Source organism: Lathyrus oleraceus, chromosome 1, assembly GCF_024323335.1.
Source record: "Lathyrus oleraceus cultivar Zhongwan6 chromosome 1, CAAS_Psat_ZW6_1.0, whole genome shotgun sequence".
In the NCBI taxonomy this organism is placed as follows: Eukaryota; Viridiplantae; Streptophyta; class Magnoliopsida; order Fabales; family Fabaceae; genus Lathyrus; species Lathyrus oleraceus.
Window position 1 is genome coordinate 335,649,919 of NC_066579.1, and position 23,841 is coordinate 335,673,759.

The window sequence follows — 23,841 nt, forward strand, 5'->3', positions numbered from 1 at the left end:
ATGTTATTTAGCCATCTTCCTGCGTCTTCATTAGACAGTCTAATTTCATCACGATAATATTGAAATGACGGCTGAGTTAGAGCATACCCAACATTCACCACCTTTTTGCGAAGATTCTTATCTTTTATAGCACGCATGAAGTTTTGTGCAATGTGTCTGATATAGTAGACATGGGTAGAAGGAGGATCATGTCATTCGTTGTCATGGTTGTTGTAGGCACTCTCAATGGCAGCATGTCTATCAGAAATCAAATAGAGATTGGCTTGTGGAGTCACATGCGTTCTGAGATGTCGAAGAAAGAAATCCCATCCACCAACCGTTTCACCTTCAACAAGAGCAAAGGCAATGGGAAAGACATTGTTGTTGCTGTCTTGTGCAACCGCCCTGAGCAAAGTACCATCGTATTTTTCGTATAACCAAGTGCCATCAATTTGAATAATAGGTTTGCAGAACGCGAAACCTTTGATGCACGGGTCAAATGCCCAAAAGAGACGATGAAATATTCTATTACCTGTAGCATAGGTTTCGTCTGGCATCATCGTTGGCAATGTCTCCATATTTGCCATAGTTCCTGGGACATATGTTTTTAGTGCCCATAAAAACCGTGGCAATTCCTTGTATGAATCCTCCTAGTTGCCGAAAACTTGTTCAACAGCCTTTGTCCTCGCAATCCAGGCTTTCTTATAAGATGGAGTATAATTATATGTTGTTCTGATATGGGATATAATTATACTCACCTTCACTGATGGGTCTTTATTAACCAACGGCAGAATGTCTTGACATATCAACGCTGCACTTAGTTTACGGTGATCTTGTTCAACGTTAGTTGCAATGCAACTGTGAGGTGGGTCTATTGAAGCGATCTCCCAAGAGTCGTTTTTCTTCTTGTAAGACGCAGCCAAACGAAACTTACAAAGCATGTTACGACATTCGATAACATACCTTCTAGAATCAGTGTGTTTCACTGTAAAGTCAGCAGAGTTGTTCATGTGCAATTTTTTGATTGCCAGAACACATTCTTCTTTGGTACGAAACATGTCTCCCATCTTTAATTCGCCTTCTGATCTCGGATACGGATTATAGAAAATACTGTTGGATGTTTCATCGTCGTGAAGATCCATATTTGTCATATGTTGAGGCGGATTATAGACATGACTAGGAGGTATTGGTGGTGGTTGATCATCATCTTCATCGTCGTTGTTCAGTATGTGATCAACCTGTATCTCGGTCTCCTCTTCTTCTTCATCAACGACGTCCACTTCTGCTTCTGCTTCTGGGTTGATGTCATCTGACCATTGTCGATCATATTCACCAGATTCATCCTGATTGGTTAGTTGAGACTATTGAGAGGGTATACATGGTTGAAGAGTAATGTACAACTCAATACAGTTGCAGCCTGAATGTTCATGACTAACAAACATGTATTCAACATCTTCATCGTCTCGTACCTTAAGGGGGAAATACTTGCATTGACTATTCTAAAAAAATATTGGATTTTGATACGTGATCTTTGACACAATACCCGATCCTATACAGGATTGTATTCTTTTTTTCAAATGCAAGAAGGTTGCATTTCTCTTGATCGTGAGTCTAATGGTATCGGTGTTTCGAAAACAAAAATCATATAGCTCAGACTCGTATGTTTCACTGTTGCAGTGAACGTTGACACTGTATAATGATGAAGATGACATTGTGCAGATGAAAACTATTTTCTTACTGCAGATGAATGTGAGTGAAGTGTCTTGGATGTTGATAGTAAGACACTTAAATAGAGGAGTGAAGTGTCTCACATGCTAGCTAGTTCGAAGTGACGTGTCGCACATGCAAGCTACTCCGAAATGACGTGTCACACATGCAAGCTACTCCGAAATGATGTGTCAACCATGCAAGATACTAAGAAGTGACATGTTCAGCATGCAAGAGAGAGAACAGCCACGTGTCAGACATGCAGACACACACTCCAAATGAATTGGCGCCCCCACTCATTTCTTGCACATGGGCGCCAATTCAAGTGGAGACACCTTGTCAAAGCATGCATTCAGACCTCGAAACCAAGCAATCAGACCTAGGTCTTGCATGCATGTCCCTATGGAGGCGCCAATTTGAATGGCGACCCCCTATTAAAGGTTGTACATGGTCGCCAATTCAAATGGAGACACCATGCAAGCACAACTTTTCATGCTCCCATCCATTTGCCTATAAATACATCCACTCCATCAACACTTCTTCCACACCATCACTCTCACTACTGCTTCTACAATACTTCTTCTACAATTTCATCTGCAACAACTTCTTGTAGTTTCATCTACACCACCCCCCCCCCCGACAAAGTATTTATCCTCACAATGGGCGAATCACATAGAGGAACGGTTGCAAACATCGCAACATATGTAAGTTTTTTCTTTTGTTAACTTTTTATCTTTCATTTGGCGTCCATACCTTAACTTGGATCATGACCATGAGGTCAACGCTGAAGACGCGGCCGTATGGATTGCATGCACACCTATAATACGGTTCACAACTGTGGAGATGTACAACAGTGATTGTGTGAAGCTGCAGTTCGGTATGCTCCAAAATATCCCAGATCCCTCAGCTAGCCTAGGAGAATGGCATCTGCGCAAAGTTAACGACCAATGGATCATTCAACCAAAGTCGCCTAAGCCAGAACACACCCAACGATCATTCAACACCAACCGCCCCTCCTCCTACCGTAGCCAAGAAGCCCAAACCTCACAAAACCAAAACATCCAACAACCCTATCTCTACCAAACACCCCAACAACCTTTCCAACCTTCCCTCGATGCATCGTTCACACCCATGTCTCCCTTCAACCGTCTCGGTCGCCCATCAATGAGTCAACCACATCCCAACTTCTCTGGCATGGGTCATGAGCTCAACTACGGCGATACACCATCGATGCATACTAAAGACTATGTCGACTTGTCTGAATACCTCAACAGACCTTCTCCTGTAGTTGGTAATGACGCTCCTGGCCCCTCAGATGATCAAACACCGGTACAGAATCGTCAACGTGGGTTAGGGCCACGGGTTAGGGTAGCTAGAGGATGTGGGACCGGAGGTCGGTTAGGTGATCCCGATCATCACCATTAGGTTTCTTTGTGTAAACGGAAAATTTTATTAATATCAATTGGTCATATATCAAATATATCTATCACGTATACCATTTACCAAAAAAAATGCATTTTAGGAGGAGTCTGCAATTGAATTGGCGCCTCCTCCTAAACCCTACACAGGGGCGCCAATTGGATTGGCTAGGGCACCTGCTCTAACCAATCCAATTAGCGTCTCCATTCAAGTTTTAAGAGGAGCCTCCAATTCAATTGACGACTCCTCCTAAAAGTGGGGTAGTTTGGAATTTTTTTTGAAACCAAAAGTATTTTGGAAATTTCCTTGAAAAAGTGGATTATTTTTGTAAAAAAAACGATTTTTTTAAAGATCCAGGACAAATAATAAAAATAGATCCATAATAAAAAACATATTTTTTTAAAAAAAACAAATATGCATTCGTCAAATAAAAAGATATTATTAAACTCACTTGTCTACCAAATTCTTGTACTTCTCTACCAAATCCTTGTATTTGTCACAAGTCGATATTAATTATAACTACTTTCTCCAACTTGAATATTGCGAAAACTTTTTCATAAATTTAAATAAATAATTATAACTACTTCCTCCAATTTGAATATTGCAAAAAAATTCATAAATTTAAATAAATAGTATAAACATTATAAGGATCAATTTTGATATAGTTAACCATGAAAAGTACCAAATTAAGATTATAAACTAATGTATTAGACAAGAAAATATCCTTATATAAGCGAGTCTTGCAATTATCACACCTAAATACAATAATGAATTTGTCAAGATAATAAAATTCAGAAACATTGAAAATGAAAAAGAACATCATATCATAAAATTACAGAATACCGGTCCTAGTTATACAAAAGACTTTATGATATCACAATGTACCTACATTAACAATATATTTTATACTAATGATAACATATAAGATATCAACACTATCAGAATAAAGTTTAAAAACATTCAAAATGATATGATGACAATCTAATATAGATGATTAAATGTCAAGGAAATATAATATACTATAATATTGACAATCTATAAGACATTAATAAAATTGAAAAACAACCTGAGATGGTTAGATTGCAATGTTAAAAGCAAGTAATTATAAAAAATGTATACGAAATGATGAAATTAAAAAAAAAAAAAAACGATCTTATACTATAGATTCTTGAAAATATACAAGAATCTTCTATACAAAAAATGTATACGAAATGATGAAATTAAAAAAAAAAAGAACGATCTTATGCTATAGATTCTTGAAAATATACAAGAATCTGTAAATATCTTCAAAGGTATGCGCACCGTCTTTGTCCTTATATTTCCCTATATCAAAAATACAATAAGGCGTCACCCTGAATACTACCCAAACACACTGTAATAATTTAAAAAATAAATAAATTAAACATAATCACAATCAAGTTGGAAACATCCACACATTTCATTAAGTAACACAATCAAGTTAGGACATACAGTCGATGTGAAAGTTTCCTTTAAAAGATATCCCAATTTATTGTTGAACATGATTCAGACTCAGAAATGAAGTTTCTAGTAATTGAATTTCAAAACAGAGAACTGAATTTGAATTCACCAATCATATGTTTCAGAAATAGAGGTATAGCAATTTATTGCTAACGGAATCAAAACATGATTGAAATGTTTTAACATATGAACAACAGGACATTAAGGCAAGACATTACAGCAAACATGTTTATTTAGGAGGGGGCACATTAACAATCAAACTCACCAACCACATTACAATGGACCCAATGACCTTAAAAACAATGAAAAATACTAAGAAACCAAACAAAATAGTAAGGAAAGGAGGTCCCTTTGAAGCATTGCTAGTTTCCTTTACATCTGACCCTTTGTTAGATGCTTTTCCACCACTAGAGTTGGAGTTTGTAGCAGAAACAGTCAATATCTTATGATTTTTTTGCAATCTTCTGGACCCTATGCATCTGGATGATAAAGTAATAGCAGAAATTCTAAGTCACATAAAGTTCGATACAGTGAAAAACATACATGGAATCGATTGGGAAAATACAGAGAAAAATCTACAGAAAACGTAGAAATAAGAATACCAACAAAAAGAAAGGTATGAACCTGAAGGTGGAAGAGAAGTTGAGAGTGGAGATGGAAAGGATTCGAGGTTTGGAAGGAAACCCTAATTTGAGCGGTGGGTAGAGTGATCTGGCATTTGAGAGTGAGAATCCAAGAGAGGCCATATCACACTATCTCGTTTTTTCTCTTTCGCAACAAATCGTGGCCCTATTTATCGGATTTTGGAATATTTTAATATTTAGAGGCACAAAGTATTTTTTTTTGTAAGATGATAAATATATAATCACCGAATTCACTTTAAATTACTATTTTTCTTAAAATACTACTACCTATATCACTAGCGGTATCAAAACGGGGCGAGCGGTTCGCCCATCTTAAGTCTGCTATAAAAAAATTGGAGTGGATAAGTCCGTCAAATGAAATTGAACTAAAAATTTCAGTTCGATCCGTCAATGTGAAGGGTTGACAGACGACGAGTTTTTCCATCTATTTTTTTATTTTTTAATAGATTAAAAGTTTTTTTTTATATTTCAATTAGAAAGCATCAAACAAATAATTAAAAAGCATAAAATGGCAACTAAAAATCTAAAACCATAAAAAAAATTCACCTAAAATAAAACTATTAACAAAAGTTCATAAATTATAGTTCAAGTATTAACCTTCAATCAGGCAAAATAAATATTTGTGGTACTTGATAACTAGAATTAACCATTAAGCAACCAAAGTTTAAGGTCAATCAACCAAAACCATAATAAGTATCAAGTACAACACCAAAGTTTAAGTTCAACCAACCAAAACCATAATAAGTACTCCCCTGTTCCTTTTTAAGTGTCATTTTTTAACTTTTTACACATACCAAGAAAGCTAATTATTATTGTTAATTTTTAAACAATAATTCTCATTTTACCTATAATACCCTTAATAATATTCTACATTCATTTTACTTTTTCTCTCTTTGTAATAATTGCATAGGGGTAATTTTGACAAAAGTGCATTTAATATTACCTTGAATTCTGTAAGTGACAATTAAAAAGAAACAAAAATTTATCAAGAAAGTGACACTTAAAAAGGAACGGAGTGAGTATTAAGTAAAAAATCAAAGTTTATTGATTCAAATTACATAACATTGTCTAACAAAACAAGAGTGGAGCATTCTAAAATTTAAATCCTAATTATCAAGGTCGACAATATTATATGCACTCTTATAACAAATTGGACCATTTTTTCATCTTCATTGTCATCATCATTTTTATCTACATTATAAAACAGTGAAATAAATTTAATGGTTAGTAAAAAATATAATAAAAAACAGTAGATAACCATATTTATACTAAAATTAATTATCATCATCAAAAACATGCAACCAATTATGAGAATAAAGTAATGCTTCAATATTTTCACACAATAGGGGATTTATTTACTTGTTAAGCACTCTAGAATCAATGTTTCAATTTTTATCAACATAATGAATAGCTAAAGTAATATAGCCCTCAGTATTAATTGATGTCCATAAATCAGAAGTTAAAGAAATCATACAAGGAGTGTTGGTCATTTCTATCTTTATCTTCTCTTTTTCCCTATTGTATATTCTCACAATATCAGCCTTGACGGTATTTCTAGTGATAGGAATGTAATCAGGATTCAAGTACTGAAGCCAAGTTGTAAGCTCATCAAACTTAGCAAATTTAAAAGGAAGATCATGTTTGATAATTAGTCGAGCACACATTTCACGAGATATAAAATTATCAACCTTTAATGATTTTAGTTTTCCTTGCATGTCTAACACCATCTGACCAACATCTCAAAAATTGACTATCTTACAAATATCAAGATGACATTTTAGAGAAGTTATCCCATATCGTTTTACTCCACATGCGTATGATGAACCACATGCATTGCATTTTTCTCTTTGTCTCCCCTCACTATTCAACCTTTCTATAATAGTAAAATACTTCCACACCTAGAATTTCAGCTCCCTAATATATAACCATAGGTTCCACCGACTCACAATCTTATTCAACAGTTAGTTCCAAATTCACATCCTCATCAATTGGAGCTAAGAAATTCATATCTAAACTAAGTCCTAAACGCAAAAAATATGTCGAACAGTTATAATTTCAAACATAATATATAGTAGAGCAATTATAGTTTCAAGCATAATATATAGTTTTAAATATATTCAAAATGATCAAACATAATATATACTTTCAAACATATGCAAACTATTATGCATAACAATCACACCTAAAGCCATAATCTGCGGAACAATCACATGGGTGCATAAGAAACATTGTCTATAAACATGGCTCAACTGCAACAAGGTTAGAAATATGTTACATTCTTGATATCACATTATTCAACAATGTGATATCTTATAGGAGATTCGACTTCCAATCATGTAAAATTCCCTCATAATTTAACTAAATTAAAAATCATATATAGATTGAAATTAAACGTGGAGGACTAGTATAAGTAGTATAATGTTTTGTAAAAACCGTGAGCCTACCATGAACAAAGCACATAAGACAAACCAAACTATTGTTTTGTAAAAAAGTGAGAAAAAGAAATAGGAACAACTGAATTAGAAGCAAATTTTATTTTTTGTCAAAATACTCAAGAACAAATAAATTGTGCTCATCAACATTCTCATCATCATTAAACAAATTGCACAAACTCGAAAATATTTGACTAAATTAAAATTCATATCACTGATGTTGAGAGTGTTGTCGAGAGTCCTTGGTTTCGTCTTACCTGGAGGATGAGAGTTTCGTCGAGACTCGATGGTTTCTCTGTGCGTGATTTCATTGTGGTTTCGCTTCGTCGTGCGTGATTGGGTGGTGATGGTTGCCGCGAGCAAGTCTGCAGTGAAAGAGAATGAGAGGCGTCTGGAACTGCAACGCAAAGAGAGAGAGAGAGATAGATCTATGTCATTTCTTTTTTTTTTTAATATTGGGCCATTTGTTATTTTCTTAAACTGGGCCATTTTTTAAATATTTTTTTAACGGACTAACGAGTCAACCCCGCCCCATTATGTATTCAGCCTGCGAGATTTTTTGCTTTGGCGGGGTGGGCTAAACAGGTAGGCAAACCCAAAATCACAACCCAGCTCACCATTTTTTATAAGTCCGTGGGTTGGTCTGGTGGGCTATGACCCGTTTTACCATCCTTAAATACCACAACTTAGGTTTTTCTAATCATTAAGGTGGATAAGATAAATCACATAAATTATATTAATCCATATTTTTTTAGATAAATTAATCCAAACACGGGGCGCTTGATCGATAATTTGATTCTCTTCTTAATTTCTAATTAGGACATCTTATGGTTCTGAACATTGTCTAGTCTACTAATGTAGTTAACTCACCCAAGTCTGGACTTCTATAGGTTTTGAGACACTTGCACTGTTAACCTTCTCAAATGGCTATGGTCGACCCTATTATATATGTTTATCCACTTTTCCACTAGACCCACCACATCCTTGCCATTGGTGAACATCATTATCTCATTCGCTTTCATTATTTTGGTAAATTCAAGAGCTTTCGGGGTCGCTTGAGCTTCTGCTTAAGAAGAATTTTTGTAACCCTTTTGTCTCTAAGTTCCACTCATCTGGGATGGTAAGATTAGGATCTATATGAATGTTGATTCTCCTGTCTTTCCACTTATCATGAGTCCATATATTCGATCTCTCCTCCATGCTCTTGTATGTCGACGTTAAGCTGACTCATCAACTTATTAATATCCTCTGATTTGTTCTTCGTTTTTAGTTGGGTATGATCCTCTTTCATCTTCCTCTCATTATTGTTTTTTCAATTTGAATATTGATGCGATCCACTAGCATTGTTGTTGTTTTCCTTATTATTGTTGCTACTTTTGTGAGCCCGAATCTAGGTTTGTTGTTGGTTTTCCCCAATTTCCTACATCACTTGTGAGGTATTCTTTTGACTAGTTTCAACATTTTCTTGGTGTTTACTGGTATTTCTATCAAACAATCACGAGTTTGGTTCACTTAAGTGATTAAACTTGAAAAATCTCAAAGACAATATGTGCAAAAAAAATGCAAATAAAAATACTTAAATGCTTGAAAATTGACGAACTGAATGTAAATTCATAATTTATTTGAAGAAATAAAGTAGAGAAAAAGCATAACAAATGTCATAAGAATAAATGCTTTAAATGAAAATACTTTAAAGGAATTTAAAAGATGGACGCAGACTCATATATTTTTCACAAATTCTTTCTCTATATGATTTGGATACTTTAGTTCTATAGAGAATGAGTATAAATTTGCAACCTCGATCCCATTCACTGAGATTGACTTATATACTAATACAACAGTAACCATCAACAATTGATAGATCTTAAGGATCTGACACGTGTCCCACTACATAGGCTTCATCGCTCTAACTTGCTTCCACGCGTCTTAAAAGATAAAACTACTAAAAAACAACCACCATGCTGATAACTACGCTGGTAACTGCTTTGAACCTCTTAATTACCTCTATCGAGAGTCTTTGGTTGACTTCTACAGTGTTTTTGAGACATCTCCTTATCACAAAGTCTTTGGACTTGAGAAAATCCTAAGTCCCTCACATCTGGTGGACGTATCGAGCTCAACCTTGTCGGAGAATTAACAAAGTTGTTATAATCTCCAAATCATGTTTTGCTCTCCAATTTTCATAACCCTTATCAAAGTGAAAAAATTCTCCTTAAAAGGAGCTTAAAATGGATCAGATACTTTAGAAAAAACTCATAAAAAAGGACCATTGTGTGCGTGATGACTTGCATCATGCGATGCATATTTTATTGCCTTATCACTCGCACGATGTTGCGCGATAATGCATGTGATTTTTCCCGAAGTTGCACTCTCTTTGCTCCCCTTTTCACCCAAATTTCACTAAGTCCACAATCTTCACACTTAGCTATTTTTCCTCATTATTTGGTCTTCCTTCTTCATTTTGGCTCATTTTTCACTTGTTTCGATCCGATTCTTCGATTAAATTCATGCAATGGCAGACTGTCATCAGTCCCTCACATCTGATGGACCTGTCGATCTCGAACTTTTCAAAGAGCTAGCTAGTGCAAATCCCTTCGACCCTTTGAACATATTTCGAAAAGAGAGTGATTCTAATCTTGTGGATCTGCTCCTAATACTTTTTTAAACCAGTCTTTTCCATGACTCATCTGATAGGTTAGTCGAGTCATCTTAGTCGGTGTAGTTAGAATGTTAAAGTCTTTGATTGAAGATTTTGACACTTAAAAATTTCCAACTTAGTTACTACCATTCTTTGTTGACTTTCTTCATCTAGAATTTCTAGGATAACACCTGGTTATTGTCATTGTCACTCTTATGATCGTCGTCTGTCTTTTTCTTGTGTTTTTCATGTTTGTTTCTCATGTTGGCCTTATCACAATTCTTCTGTTGATTAGTTTGATGATTATTGTTATGATGATTCCTATCCATATCAACATTATTAGTATGAAGGTCAATATTGGACAATTCACTAACATACAAATTCCTACTACTCCAAATCCCCTTATTTGATTCATTTTGGTGCATGGATCTCAACCTCTTGCACATTTTCTGGAAGTAAGTGTCCTCTTCTTTTCTCTTGGTAGTGGATTTACCTTTCCCTTTTTCAATGTCCTGACTCTCTTTTTTACTTATGTTGTTCTTGTTTTCTTAGCATGTAAGATGATTTCTCTGTTGATGGTTGGCCCTGCTTTCATCTTCTTAGTTGTTATTATCTTCAACAATGTAAATACCTTCTTTATTCTGATTAATTTTCTCCTCTTGCAAGTTCTAATTAACCTTCATAATGTCCATCTTCTCTTTCTGCTTATCATGCAGGTTGTTTCTCCTCTTATGATAGCTTTTGCTTTTCTGGTCTCTCTTAGGATTATGCTTATCCACGTAACATTCCTCTCTATGGCCTGATTCGTATGATGAATTTTATCCATATCCTTCTTGTTGTTTTGATACTCTTGAGTACCACCAGTGTTAGCCATACCTTGATTGTTGTTGTTAGGCTCCATGTTATTGTTCTCTTCTTGTTTAAGAAAATATTGAATATGTGGATAAATTCCCTCAACAACCATTTTATTACGTGCCCATCAAATGCTATACAGGATAATTAGAACATCCTTAATATTGTCCTTGCCTTTCTTCTGAATGGTTTCCCATAGCCATTCTTTTAGGTTAGCTTCTTTGATATTACGGAAATTCAGGTTTAGCTTTGATCCAAACCAAATCCTTTTCTCCCTATCAAAACCTATGAAAGTATGATTAATGGTCTCCCCTTTAGCAAGGCAAACAGGAAAAAGCAAAGGACATTGAACCCCTCTCTTGCAGAGTTCAGTTCTGACTGGGATAATATCATTTAGGATACGCCAAGTTAACACTTTAATCTTGGGTTGGGTTTTGATACTCACAAGTTTTTTTTCTTTTATTATCTTACTTCTTATACTCAAAGGTGCTTGGCTTGCTTCTGTTTTCCTAGTCCTAGAATAAGTGATACCCCGACTTGACTGAATAGGTACCATTCATATTAGTCACCGACAAGACCATATCCTCTTCATCTTTATCACCTTTAGGAATTTAGGTGATTATGTTTGTATCATAGGAAATAAAATTATCTTTAAACAAAGGTATATTCCAATCTAGATTCCCTTTATCAATTAGGTCTCTAACGCAAAACACTTTTGAAACTAAAGGCCTCCAAGTTATGACTTTAAATCATCCTTAATAGACAATCCAATGATCCTCACAAATATTAATGGTCTGCTATTCTCAATACTCCAACAGCACCCTGCTAGAAGTTTCTATTTTTCCACAAGAAGTTATCATTATTCTTACTTTTGGCTTGCCAAAAGTTAGTATTAGCCAAATACTTAGCTTTCAAACTTTTATGGATTATAGAAATATGGTCATTCAAAATTCTCCACCCTTTCTTGACTAACAAGACATCATTAAAGAAACACATATCCCTAAAGCTTAGACTCCCTTTCTTCTTTCTATTGCATAGGGTATCCCACTTGGTCCAACAAATATTTTATTTCCTCCTTCTTAGCACCCCATATTTTTTCCATATCTTGGCATAGGTTTCTGGGAAATTTAAAAACCCTCATAGCATAAGTTGGAATTACTTGAGTCACAACATTTTTATCAGCGAAGAGATTAATTTTTTTCTTTTGCCTTCTTAAAAATTAAACCAACACCGCTTTTATATATTTTTTATTTTAAAAAATTAATAAAACTTTAAAATAGAAAATAAATTTTAAAAATTAAAATTTTGAATATAATTAAAAATAAAAATAAAAAAATAATTGATATTCATTATAACTGAGATTTTACACTATCAATTAATTTTTACTAGGATTGACAATGAATCGAACCAACTCGAAAATAGTTTGGAACTCGAATCGACAATCAAATTATTGAACTGGGTTCATGAATCAAATGGCTGAATATGAGTGAAAAACTAAATTCGTTAACTAAATGAGTCGAATTTGAACTATACGTAGTTCGACTCGTTAGTTTCATGAGTCAACTCAATTATATTTAAAAAGAATTATATTATCGTTAAGAGTAGATTTAAAGATTTACTCCAAATCTTAACCCTACATTTTTTTTTAACCAACGGTTTTATATTCTCAAATTAACAAAATACTTCTAAAAATAATTATATAAATAAAATCATCATCATATAAATTTCAATCTTATAACTTTTATTTTATTTTAATATTTTCCTTTTAAAAGAAATATTAATTTAAAGTATCAAATATATAAAATAATTAAAAATAATTTTTATATCCGTGAAACAAGAGAGTTGAACATTACGAGATTAACCTAACGAATTGAATAAGTTAACCTAACGAATTGAATATTGTGTCAAACCTGAACCAAAATTTGAGTTTGAGCTTATAGTGAATCGAGTTTGAGTTTAAAAAAATAGTGTTAAACCTGAACCAAAATTTGAACTAAATCAATTCCTAACGAGTCAAACTGAAACGAATTCGACCCGACTCATTTCCAACCCTAATCGTGATCATTAAATTTTTACTAATAATTAACTTCTATCTTAATCATTTATAAATACAATTTAATTTACAGTTAATCTAGTGTAAAAAAAGTACACATTGAGCGTCATGTTTTTTTAGAATTTTTAGAGAACAAATAATTTGGTTCAATTTAATTTAATATTAATACAATTTTTGATTTAATACTAATATAATTTTATTAATAAGACCCGAGTCATCCAAAGTTATCCAATTTTACCTAAGCTATAAGACCTTGCCGGATCAATTGTCAACCCAATTTTTAACATATTGTTGATTACAATTAAATAAACTTAAACAAGTAACATTTAAATGTTCTTTAAATTAGTATTATAGATTAATTTTAAAATAAATCTTGCCTCAATATTCTAATACCCAATTAAAATTCTAGGTACCTAAGATGTTACTGTATTGGTATCCAATTAAAACTATACAACTAAAAACTCATAAGCATTTCCCTTTATACACTGACCTTATAGAGAATTATATTTAACACATCCGATCAAAATATTAAATCATGTGAAGAATAATTTGAAAATGTTAGTGTATACAAATCAAAATTATTGATATACCATAACATTCATAACCACATAATATTAAGAATTACACTTTAACAAGAACTGATTGGTAATAAGATAGAACCAGGGTCTGGTCTAATCGATTGTAATCTAACAATACTCGTAACTATGTTAAATTTTATCAATGAATCACAAACTTCAAGCAAAACTCGTGTTATTGATAACATTATATTTTGTGTGAAGGAATCAGTCCAATTTAGAAAGAATAAGGCGGGATCACCCCGAAACAATGATCCCTACTCCCTCAGGACCTAATTTTATGCAGTGTAGAAAAAGTGGAATGCAGTGTAGAAAAAGTGGAAAGACAACAACTGTGAGGGTGATAATCCACCCTTTTCCTAAAAACCCAAATCTTCTAAATCCGAATATGCAGACGAAACAGCAAAAAAAAATAAGGGAAGGGGATGTTGGCAACGAATGGCTCTCGTTGAAATCATGCTAAAATTTTCAACTAAACAACATCCTACATTCACTGCAAAGTGTATTTTAGCAATCAACAAATAAACAGTGCTTTTAATTTCATGATGATGCACCAGCCAATTTTTCGAGTTTTTCCAGTGTGACACTTTTAGGCCTTTCAAGTGGCATTCCAAGAGCCCGGTCCCATATCAACTGAAATCCAATAAAAGGAAGAGATTTGTTTATTAAAACTGGCAAAAGAGAGTGTAAGTAATATTGGCAAGGAAAAAATGGGGCATTGGGGCATGACAAACCTGAGGGCCAACTCCAATACTCCTAGCTACACCAAATAAAACGGTATAATAGCTGTCCAGAATATTAACAGATCATCAGATTCACCCTAAAAAATAATTGCAAATCGAAATTATCTCAAATTAAACAAGAAAGAGATGTAGTAGTCCCATACTTTTCCTCAGTTAGACCATAGTAGTTCAGTAGCACTCCACTGTGAGCATCAACATTAGGCCATGGACTTTTAACCTATAAAAATTGAGTGAACATTGAGTACATCTGATGGTCTATCAAAACTTAATGTAGGAATACATGAGAAAATGTGGAAAAGCTTCCAAGAGTAGATTATGCAAAAAGAACAAATAAAAACTAAAATACAAAGTTGTTGGAATTTCCACATTCATTGTAGTCTGCCCCTAGCCGCCTAAATTGCAGCATTTGGGTTGCTGCCTCAATTGCAGTCTCCAACACCTTCGTCGTGTTGGGTGCGAATTGTGTTGGAAAATCATGTAGACTGACCAACCTCAAACAAAAACAAATACTTTCACCATGTAAAAGGTAGAAATAGAAAGACTAGGACAACTCTTTCTCTTTTGAGTCTTCATCAACATCCCGTGTCTTTTCCACCAAAATACTTAACATTCAAACTCACCATGATTAACAGAGATGATATCATTGAATTGAAATCCGCTCAGCAACTCCACAAAGAACTAAAAGTTAATAATCTAACATTCTACCCATATCCTACCATCTTTCTTGTGTTGGGTTTCATTCAATATATGATTGCTCTTGCTAAACCCTTATAGTCCATGGGTGATCTAGACTCAGCAGGTATTGATAAAATACAAGCATGTGACAGTACACTAATTAAGCAAAAAGCATTATAAACCTCAACGGAATAAAGCTGTGAAAAAATAATTCTGTATGAATGTTCATTGAAAAGTAAAAACATGACATTACCTTTCCTAGCTTGGTCAGAATGGGAGGTACAACCTCTTTTATTTTTGACACCTGAAAGAATCAGTTACATAAAATCATGAAGAAATTTACCAGAAGCAAAATACAGGTGAACCGTCAGAAAGCATTCAAAAGCAAAACAAAATCCAAATTTAGGAAATATACCAGCTGGAAAAGTGGATCATTAGGCAAATGCTTCAATGCAAACTCCCTCTGGCAAGTGTATCTTGGGTCTGTGTTACGCAAAACCCCATGTCCATATCCAGGCACAACCTGCAAATCCAAAAACAGCAAAACCCTACTGTTATGTTATCAACATAGGCTTCTCAATAGAAGAATTAGGAACAAGTCTACAGGAGTAGTATTCTCTTTAAAGTAATCCTAATCCTTTAATGCAAAGATATGGATATTTTACCACGTGAAAAAATGGTATTTCATAAGAAACATAGAATATATTGCTCTTATTTCCTACTTATACAAAAAAAATCAAGTTTTTTCCCATTAGACCAAGTTACCTACATGGATCAACCAGTTTTACAAAGCTCCGAGATAGTGGTATTCTCTTAAAAAAATTCCTAATCCTTTAATGCAAAGATATGGATATTTTACCACATGAAAAAAACAGTATTTCATAAGAACAGAGAAATATATTGCTCTCATCTCCTACTTGTACAATAACAGTCAAGTTTTTTCCCAGTAGACAGAGTTAGCAACATGGATCAACCAATTTGACAAAGCTCTGTCGTGCATTTGGACCAAAGATATACTGCTTCTCTAAAAAAATCCGATTAGTTTGGCCTAGTCTTTGATAGCCCTCTACCTCTAGTTACTGTACTGTCATCCGTCACATCAGTCCTTTACCTTGTCCTTGTAATTTCCTAGAGATTACAAAGACACTTGTTTATTTTAAAAACCCATTTATTTCTACATTATTTTTGGAAACTTTCTCTAAGGGAATGCTTGTATGTAAACAATAGTTTGAGGGCATGCCTGTCAGTGTCCATCCATATACATAAAAGAATGAGAACTGAAGAACCCTAATGCTCTTGAGCCGAAATATCCTTTTATTCAGAAAGTAAAGATTTGAACATAAAGAATTGGATACAGCAGCATGCTTCTATCAATATTTGATCTTTTTTTAAGTAGAATTCTTACCCTTTAACTCTACCATTTGCTTTAAGTAAAAAAGGTTGAGCAAAACAAAAACAAACAACAAAACTAGCGATGTTTAACATTTAATTAAAATTGATCCAAGAAACAAAGGCAAAAAAAGCAAAAAAAGAAGGCATTAAAAGCTTCAAATAATAACATTACCTGGCCACTGTTCAATGTTTTATGAATGTAGTCGCTCAATTGTTCTGTACTTATGTTTGGAGTTCCAAACTCTTTAACTACATTTCTGATCCATCGTAAAACTTCCTGTAACAACATAATAGGTGTGAACAAAGCTAAAGATAATAAAGAACAGATAAGGAATAATATGGGCATTAATCATAGTCAATATTTCATTGGGTATATTGTATCAATCCAATACTCTGACACGTTATATAATTCAAAACTCGTTCAGCAATAATACAAGCCAAACTTTTCTACACATATATTCTTTAAGACAGGCCTAGTATCTGACTGTATTTAGCAAACAGCAGATATTAGTAATAGCAATGCAAGACAGATTGATTTTGATGGAAAAATACTAAATATGACAGGTCTGATACTCTGAGTAAACACTACATACAAACACGGTTTCTGGCAGGAAGATGAAATATAGAAAATTCCATGTAAAATTAAAAGAAAACAGAGGGAAAAATGAAATAACAAATTAACCTGATTGGCTAAACCGTGTAGTGGCCCAGCTAAACCATTCAAAGCAGCTGCAAATGCTAGATAAGGATCTGATAGTGAACTACCAACCTGAACGGAACACATGTTACAATACATTAAATTACAATAATAATGACAACCACTGCCTTATGCGACTAGGTGAGAGAGATTAGATGAATCAAAACAACACCATACTATTTTATCATGAATCATGTCTAATAATAAAACTAAAGCAGGCATTTACTAAAGCATAAGTCATCTATACTAAATATTTGAATGTTCTATACATAATTAACTATTCAGGATTGCAACTGGATGAGAAAAAGTGTGTAAGAGAATTGGCTTACTAAGTGAGCTGTGTGAGAACTAACATTGCCACCTTCATGATCACTGCACATGAAATTTAACCAAAACAAAAAAATCAAACAAAAACAAGGTTTGCTGGGAATTGAAAGAGAACCATACAGTTCATCTTGATTATAGAAGGTACCATCATTAGGAATTGAACACAAACCTATGGATGGAAATATACAGCCTCATAAACTCCAGCATTTCCGGATCATCAAATCCTAACATGTGAGCATAGTTTGCACCATAATCTAAAGTATCATCCAATGGTATGATTTTTCCGTCCTTGTATATCCTTTAAAATAGTGTAACAAATCAATCCAAAATGTAAAAAGGATGATAAAACTGTTACAACACTTATAATTGGTGCTATCCCATAATAAAAAAGTATTTAAGTATCCAAATTTGTTTATTTAAAAAATAAAAAATAAAAAATTCTGGTATGTCAAGATACGCCAGTGACATGTCGCAATACGCTGGCAACACGTCTCCGATACGCTGCGGATACGGCTATAGATAATCCCATGACTATTCATATTTCTAGAACATGAATCAATCTTCCTCATAATTCTTCTTTTCTCGACTTTAATTACCTCATCACTTTCATTTTTCAATGACAGGAATCAAACTTTTCCTTTAATTATTTTTCTCTCAACTTTAATTATCTATTCTTTTTCTCATAGTTCCTTTACCAATTATTATCAAATTTTGCAAACTCAATTGATTTTTTGTTAGAGAATGATTTATTTAATGTTTAATTTTAATTTTTTATATACGTATAACATATCGGATCCCAGATTTTTCAATGACTGACATATCTCCGTATCAGATATGTATCGTATCAATGCTTCATTGTATATCCCAAGGTCTATTTTTGGTTATAATTTCCCATTGCATGTTAAATGTGTAATCTTGGAAAGGAATATAGGCTTTACATACCGTCGATAAATATAAGCAGCAATTCCAGGCAAACGAGCAATTAAATTCAAGCTATCCTCATAGGTTGGCTCCCAGTACCTATACCCAAGCAGCAAACCTGTTACAGTAGCTTATAAGGTTCAAGAAACACGAAAGACTTTTGGAATCATACCTTGACTTATGTACCCCGCCCTCATATGCCTTCTGAAATTCACTTTCCACCTGAAAATGAAATAAATTGATTGAAAATCAGTCTTTGTCATTACTATTTTCAAGAATATTAATAATGTAACTTAGGCAGTCAATTTAAGTTACTTTGATACTTAGTGACTATGTATTGCAAAACTAAATTCATTTTCTTCTTCCTTTCCCTCTTAAAAAAAGGAAGATGCTATATTTAGATGGACAAGGATAATAGAAAGGAAAAGAAAACAAAGGAAAGAGAACAGGAGGAAAAACCATTGTACGATGATTACAAAAACACTACAATGTTGATTCTTTTGCCTGTGCAACTCAGTAAACTCTCTTTCTTCATTGACTGAGTTTATGTGGGTGAGGTAGATACAAAGTAGGAAATCGCAGCTCAATTTTTCATATAATATATAGAAAATAACTACAGAATACTGATATCAAGCAACTAGACCACAAAAACTAAATGCATAAGATCAACAAAAAACACCATGATTATCCATAAGAGAAGAATATTGTTAAAATTCTAATATTTTATAATATTCATTTAATTAAACTCTTGCATGAGGTTCATATTGCACAAGCAATTATGAAAATCAGATATCTTAGGTGAATTTTTGTACGGGGTGAATCAAGCACGAGTTACCCGTACGGTACCTATTGAGTATTGACGTATTTTGTCTGTCAATTGAATTAGCCCATTTTCCCCCTATTTGGCCTAAAATTTGAACCACTATCTATCACCCTGTGTTTAATTTAATTTCAGAAATCTCTTCATTTGTTAATACTATCAAATTACAGGCATATAAGCCTACATAACAAAACATGAAACAACAAAGGCTATTTTTCTTAAGAAAGGACAGGTTATCACAAACGCAAGTTTCCAATAATGAATGTGACCCTCAATGCAGTTGAGTTACAAAAGAAAGACTATAAAAATCAGAATTCAAAAAATAATTTGTCACTCAACCTGGAGGGCCATTACACCAGTACTAAACTGTGTCATTGGATGAGCAGAAACGGGTAGTGCATCAATTGCCTTGTAAGCATACTCTGCAAGTAAAATAAAAATAATATAAGGAATCCTCCACAATTATGGGGCATCATAAACAAGAGTCAATTTAGATCATGTGCATCATGAAACAATGTAGCAAAAGGTTTATGTTAAAATCTTCTACACATGTGATGTTTGGGCAAGCGCAAGTAGAATGTTGGCACAGCAAAATGATTGATTATATTGTGTCAAACTGTAATTTAAGAAAAGCGTCTACAGTATAGTAATTATGATTATATTGAACCTACAACTGATAAAAGCACAAAACCAAACCATGACATTCTACTTGGACTATTAGAATGAAGAGTAATTACTTGAAGATACCAATCTATGACTTCAAAAGAAAATGAACCTGGTATTTTTGCACGTCTTCGCAATTCTTGAGATAATGAATCTACTTGCTCTTTATTTGGTATCTGCAACACAATGTATGAATCGATTATATGACAAAACCCAAGAGCACGTATCAGCACATCTTCATACAGGGTGATGGTGTGATGCTAAATTGCATTACTTGTAAGCCACAACATCTATAATAATAAGTTCAATTTGATTATACCTTTCCCGTCAATAGAAGCCACAGTATGGCCTCAGGCAAAGGCTCCCCACCAGGAAAAGCACCTGGAAGTGCTTTCTGGCATTCAGGAATCGTCATGCCCCTAAAGCGAATTCCCTAAAACACAAAACAAGCCAACCTCAGTTCCAATTAGTGAACATTAACAAACAAATGCTACATCTGAGATTCTATCACCTAGTAAATATTAATTAGCAAGATGTAATTCACTTCTATTAGATATTAATTAATTAACAATTGACATATATGTTAAGAGAAAAGCCTGAGTCAATTGAGATACATACCTCGTCTGGGTCAACAGCTGAGCCTAGCCACACTAAAGCTGTCATTCCTCTCATTCCACCAAGTACCTTTTTAATTAGCAAATGCACTTCCCAAAGTAAGTTACATTGGAAGTATATAGACAAGAGAGTGGGACATCATTTACTGCTGCTAGTAACTTGATGAAATACTAGCTATTTAAAAAGCAAAACAATTACCATATCAAGGGTGGTTTTGCCCAAATCAACATTTGCATGATCTTTCTTCAGCTTCTTAACACGTTCCTGCAACCATTTTTTATCCATAGATTAAAACATAGCATAGACACACAATTCTAAAACATTTTAATTGAAATGGAAGTTCAAGCTAAATAATAAAAAGGAAAAATCATCGGAGAGAATTATGAAACTGAAAAGACATTTTTCATGTTTCTCAGACTCACAATAGTATGGGACCTGCGCAGATAAGAAGCACTAAATGCACATTGCAAGTTGAATACAGCACAAGAAAAAATATGATTCACATTTACTTCCACCCATTGCAATAAAATAATTAAAACCATCCAAGAACACAACAATGAAGTCCACACATGGCTCAGAGGGGAATTAAACTACTATGTAATTACAATTGAAGGAAATGAAACATGAAACTCGCATTAAACCCAGTGAAAGCAGCACAGATTATGCATTAAGTCATCCAACACAAGAATACCAAAACATAAAATTGCAGACAAACCTGATACTCTGGAACTAGCTCCTTCATCTCAGAATAAAGGTCCTGCAAAACACACAAGTAAAAGAAAAAGTCAGCAAAAGTCAAAATAGACAAATTCAAAACATACAAGCAACTTCATATATTAATTTTAGATCTACTTAACATGGCCGTCTCTGAGGGCGTGCAAGATGCACTACAGCACAGGCTCTAAAATTTGTACCATATCTAATTAGTGCCTCATAAAATAGTTAAATTGTGGTTAAATAGGACCTCTATTTGTTTTACCATGGTTAAACTGCTAACCTAAAGACAGGGCCTCGATAAACTTGAGACGGCTTTGCACAGTAACAGAGTATACATACAATTTCAAACCATAATAACAATACCATCCTCAGAAAACACACAGCACCTAACAATACCCACTTTTACATTGATAAGGGAAGAGACAGAAACAAGGAGAGAGATTTTACAGTGTTGGTGGAGCTCTGCATTTGAAGCCATCTAACTGAATTTGCGAGACTAGGTTGTTGACCCTGCCATGAAAAAAAAATCATCATCACAAATCCATTAAAATGTACCAAAAAATTCAGCCTATTACAAAAACAATCAAAAACACAAATAAATCACTCAAAAAAATAATAACCAATATGAAAACATAGTAGAAGTAGAATTTCAAGTAATTTTTTTTCGTTATAATTACCACGCGAGATCGAAGTCTGGAAAATGCGGAAACGCTTCTAAAGAACGCCATGAAAATCAAACAATCACAAAACAGCCTGCATCAGTTCATCAACATGAGTTAAACAAATCACAAAATTAAATATGAATTCGTATGGAAAAGAAGGAAAAAAAAACAGATACAAGATGAGAAATCGTGGATTGTAGTTATAGCAAGAAAATCGAAACAATGAAGATGAGAATGGATTCGCGATGAAGAATGAAGATTGAAAAGTAGCTACGATTTGAAACGGAAAGAAGAAGAAGAAGAGAAGAACGAACCTTAAGAAAAATAGTAGAATCGCCGATCCAACGAATTGGGAATTGAATTGGTCTTTATAATGAGAAGAGAAAGAAAAATGGCGTGTGTGACGAATGAAAAAGTGAGATTTTAATTAAAAATGTAGAAATAACGCAATGTGGTGGGTGCTGAACGTTGATTATTCGTCTCGTGCGTGAGTGATTAAGATTAGGCGCTGGATTATTTCATTTTAATTTTTGTTTAGGCGCTGATTAATGCAAATAACAGAGACTTCACTACTTTTTAGCTGTCTTTCTTGCTTTTATTTTTCTGATTATTTTTTAAGAAAATTGTACTGTATTTATCTCTTGCCCAAAAAATATCTATTTATTATAAATAAATCTTTAATATTATTTCATTTCATTCATTAATTAGTTTTTATAGTGCAATTCTTGTAAAACAGTGATAGTGTTTTTTTTAGATGAGACTTTAATACCTTTATTTATTTTTTTATTAATATTATTTAATCTAATAACTTATGACTAGTTTGTTTTAGCTTTAAAAAAATAGATTTTTTCTTTATATTTTTGAAAATGGATTTTACAAAAATGTTTTTCAAAATATTACAAGTTTTTCTAAATTTATTTTTTATAAATTAAAAAATTGAATTGTTCATTGTATAACATAAATATACATTATTGAAGATCAAAACATAGTCAAAATCACAATTTTTTAAAAAAATTGTATCTCAAAAATGATTTTTTAGAAAAAGCTATTTGAAATAGCTTCAAAATTAAGTGATTTTTTGAAATTTTGATATCCAAAAAAAGTTTCGATAAAATGATAAAATACCTAAAATAACATTTTAAGAATAACTATTCAAATAAAATTTTCATTTGAAGCTTTTATGAAAAGTTTCTATGTAAATTTTTTTTATACTAAAATATATAACACTATAAAAATCATTTTTAAAAAAAGCCAAAACAAACGGGCCCTTAATACTATGTAAAAGTAATAGGTGAGAGAACATGACTAAAAGATTGTGATGATTGATCGAGTGAGATTTTTTTTGCCCTTTTTGTGGAGTTTTGATCGAGTCGAACTACCATAATTTCATTACTTGTGAGTTAGCTTTGTTTATGTGGTAGAATTTTCTAATGCTTTGATCGGCGCATAGTTTTTTTTTACTACAGACTTCTTTTTTAATCCTTTCTTTTGTCCGATTAAGAACTGGAAATGAAAGGTGAGGTAGCGAAGTTGTCTTATTACAATGAATTTGTATTTTTAATGCGGTGGAAAGGGACTGACCTGCAGGGTGAGCACTCCAACGTCTAAGTCGATGAAAAAAATCAGAAGTAATGTGTGAGTGAGCATGAATTTGTATGGCGCACTTCACCCTTATATATCAAGAACGATTGAAATCGTTCACGTGTGATGCAGCGTGTTGTGTGGACACTCGTCTAATTGATTGGACTGTGATTGATGCATTTGAAGTGTGAAAATGCTTACTTCTGGTTATAACGAAGGTCTACATGTTTTACATGCCTTTTCACTCGAG

General features: G+C 33.4%; 1 protein-coding gene across 1 annotated transcript; it reads right to left on the minus strand.

Annotated features, from left to right (window-relative positions):
• Window positions 1–13,936: 13,936 nt before the first annotated feature.
• Window positions 13,937–22,509, minus strand: LOC127134556 (citrate synthase, mitochondrial). The gene is made up of 20 exons (XM_051061809.1): window positions 22,325–22,509; window positions 22,026–22,101; window positions 21,796–21,858; window positions 21,347–21,388; window positions 20,830–20,895; window positions 20,635–20,700; window positions 20,336–20,449; window positions 20,129–20,192; window positions 19,693–19,775; window positions 18,706–18,755; window positions 18,555–18,632; window positions 17,782–17,910; window positions 17,615–17,657; window positions 17,271–17,357; window positions 16,761–16,865; window positions 15,612–15,719; window positions 15,450–15,500; window positions 14,665–14,738; window positions 14,513–14,564; window positions 13,937–14,411 (listed from the first exon to the last, which is right to left on the minus strand). Exons 2-20 carry the CDS (start codon window positions 22,074–22,076, stop codon window positions 14,319–14,321), a joined length of 1,419 nt encoding a protein of 472 aa, XP_050917766.1. The 5' UTR covers window positions 22,077–22,101; window positions 22,325–22,509; the 3' UTR covers window positions 13,937–14,318.
• Window positions 22,510–23,841: the final 1,332 nt, after the last annotated feature.

What these genes read in the sequence shown, in the direction of transcription:
- LOC127134556 (XM_051061809.1), bottom strand. Translation starts at nt 22,076, where the DNA reads ATGGCGTTCTTTAGAAGCGTTTCCGCATTTTCCAGACTTCGATCTCGC. An exon ending in CAGCTGTTGACCCAGACGAG is followed by an intron (nt 20,450 to 20,634) that starts GTATGTATCTCA and finishes TTTGTGTTTTAG; the next exon opens with GGAATTCGCTTTAGGGGCAT. An exon ending in AAACATTGAACAGTGGCCAG is followed by an intron (nt 15,720 to 16,760) that starts GTAATGTTATTA and finishes TTGGATTTGCAG; the next exon opens with GTTGTGCCTGGATATGGACA.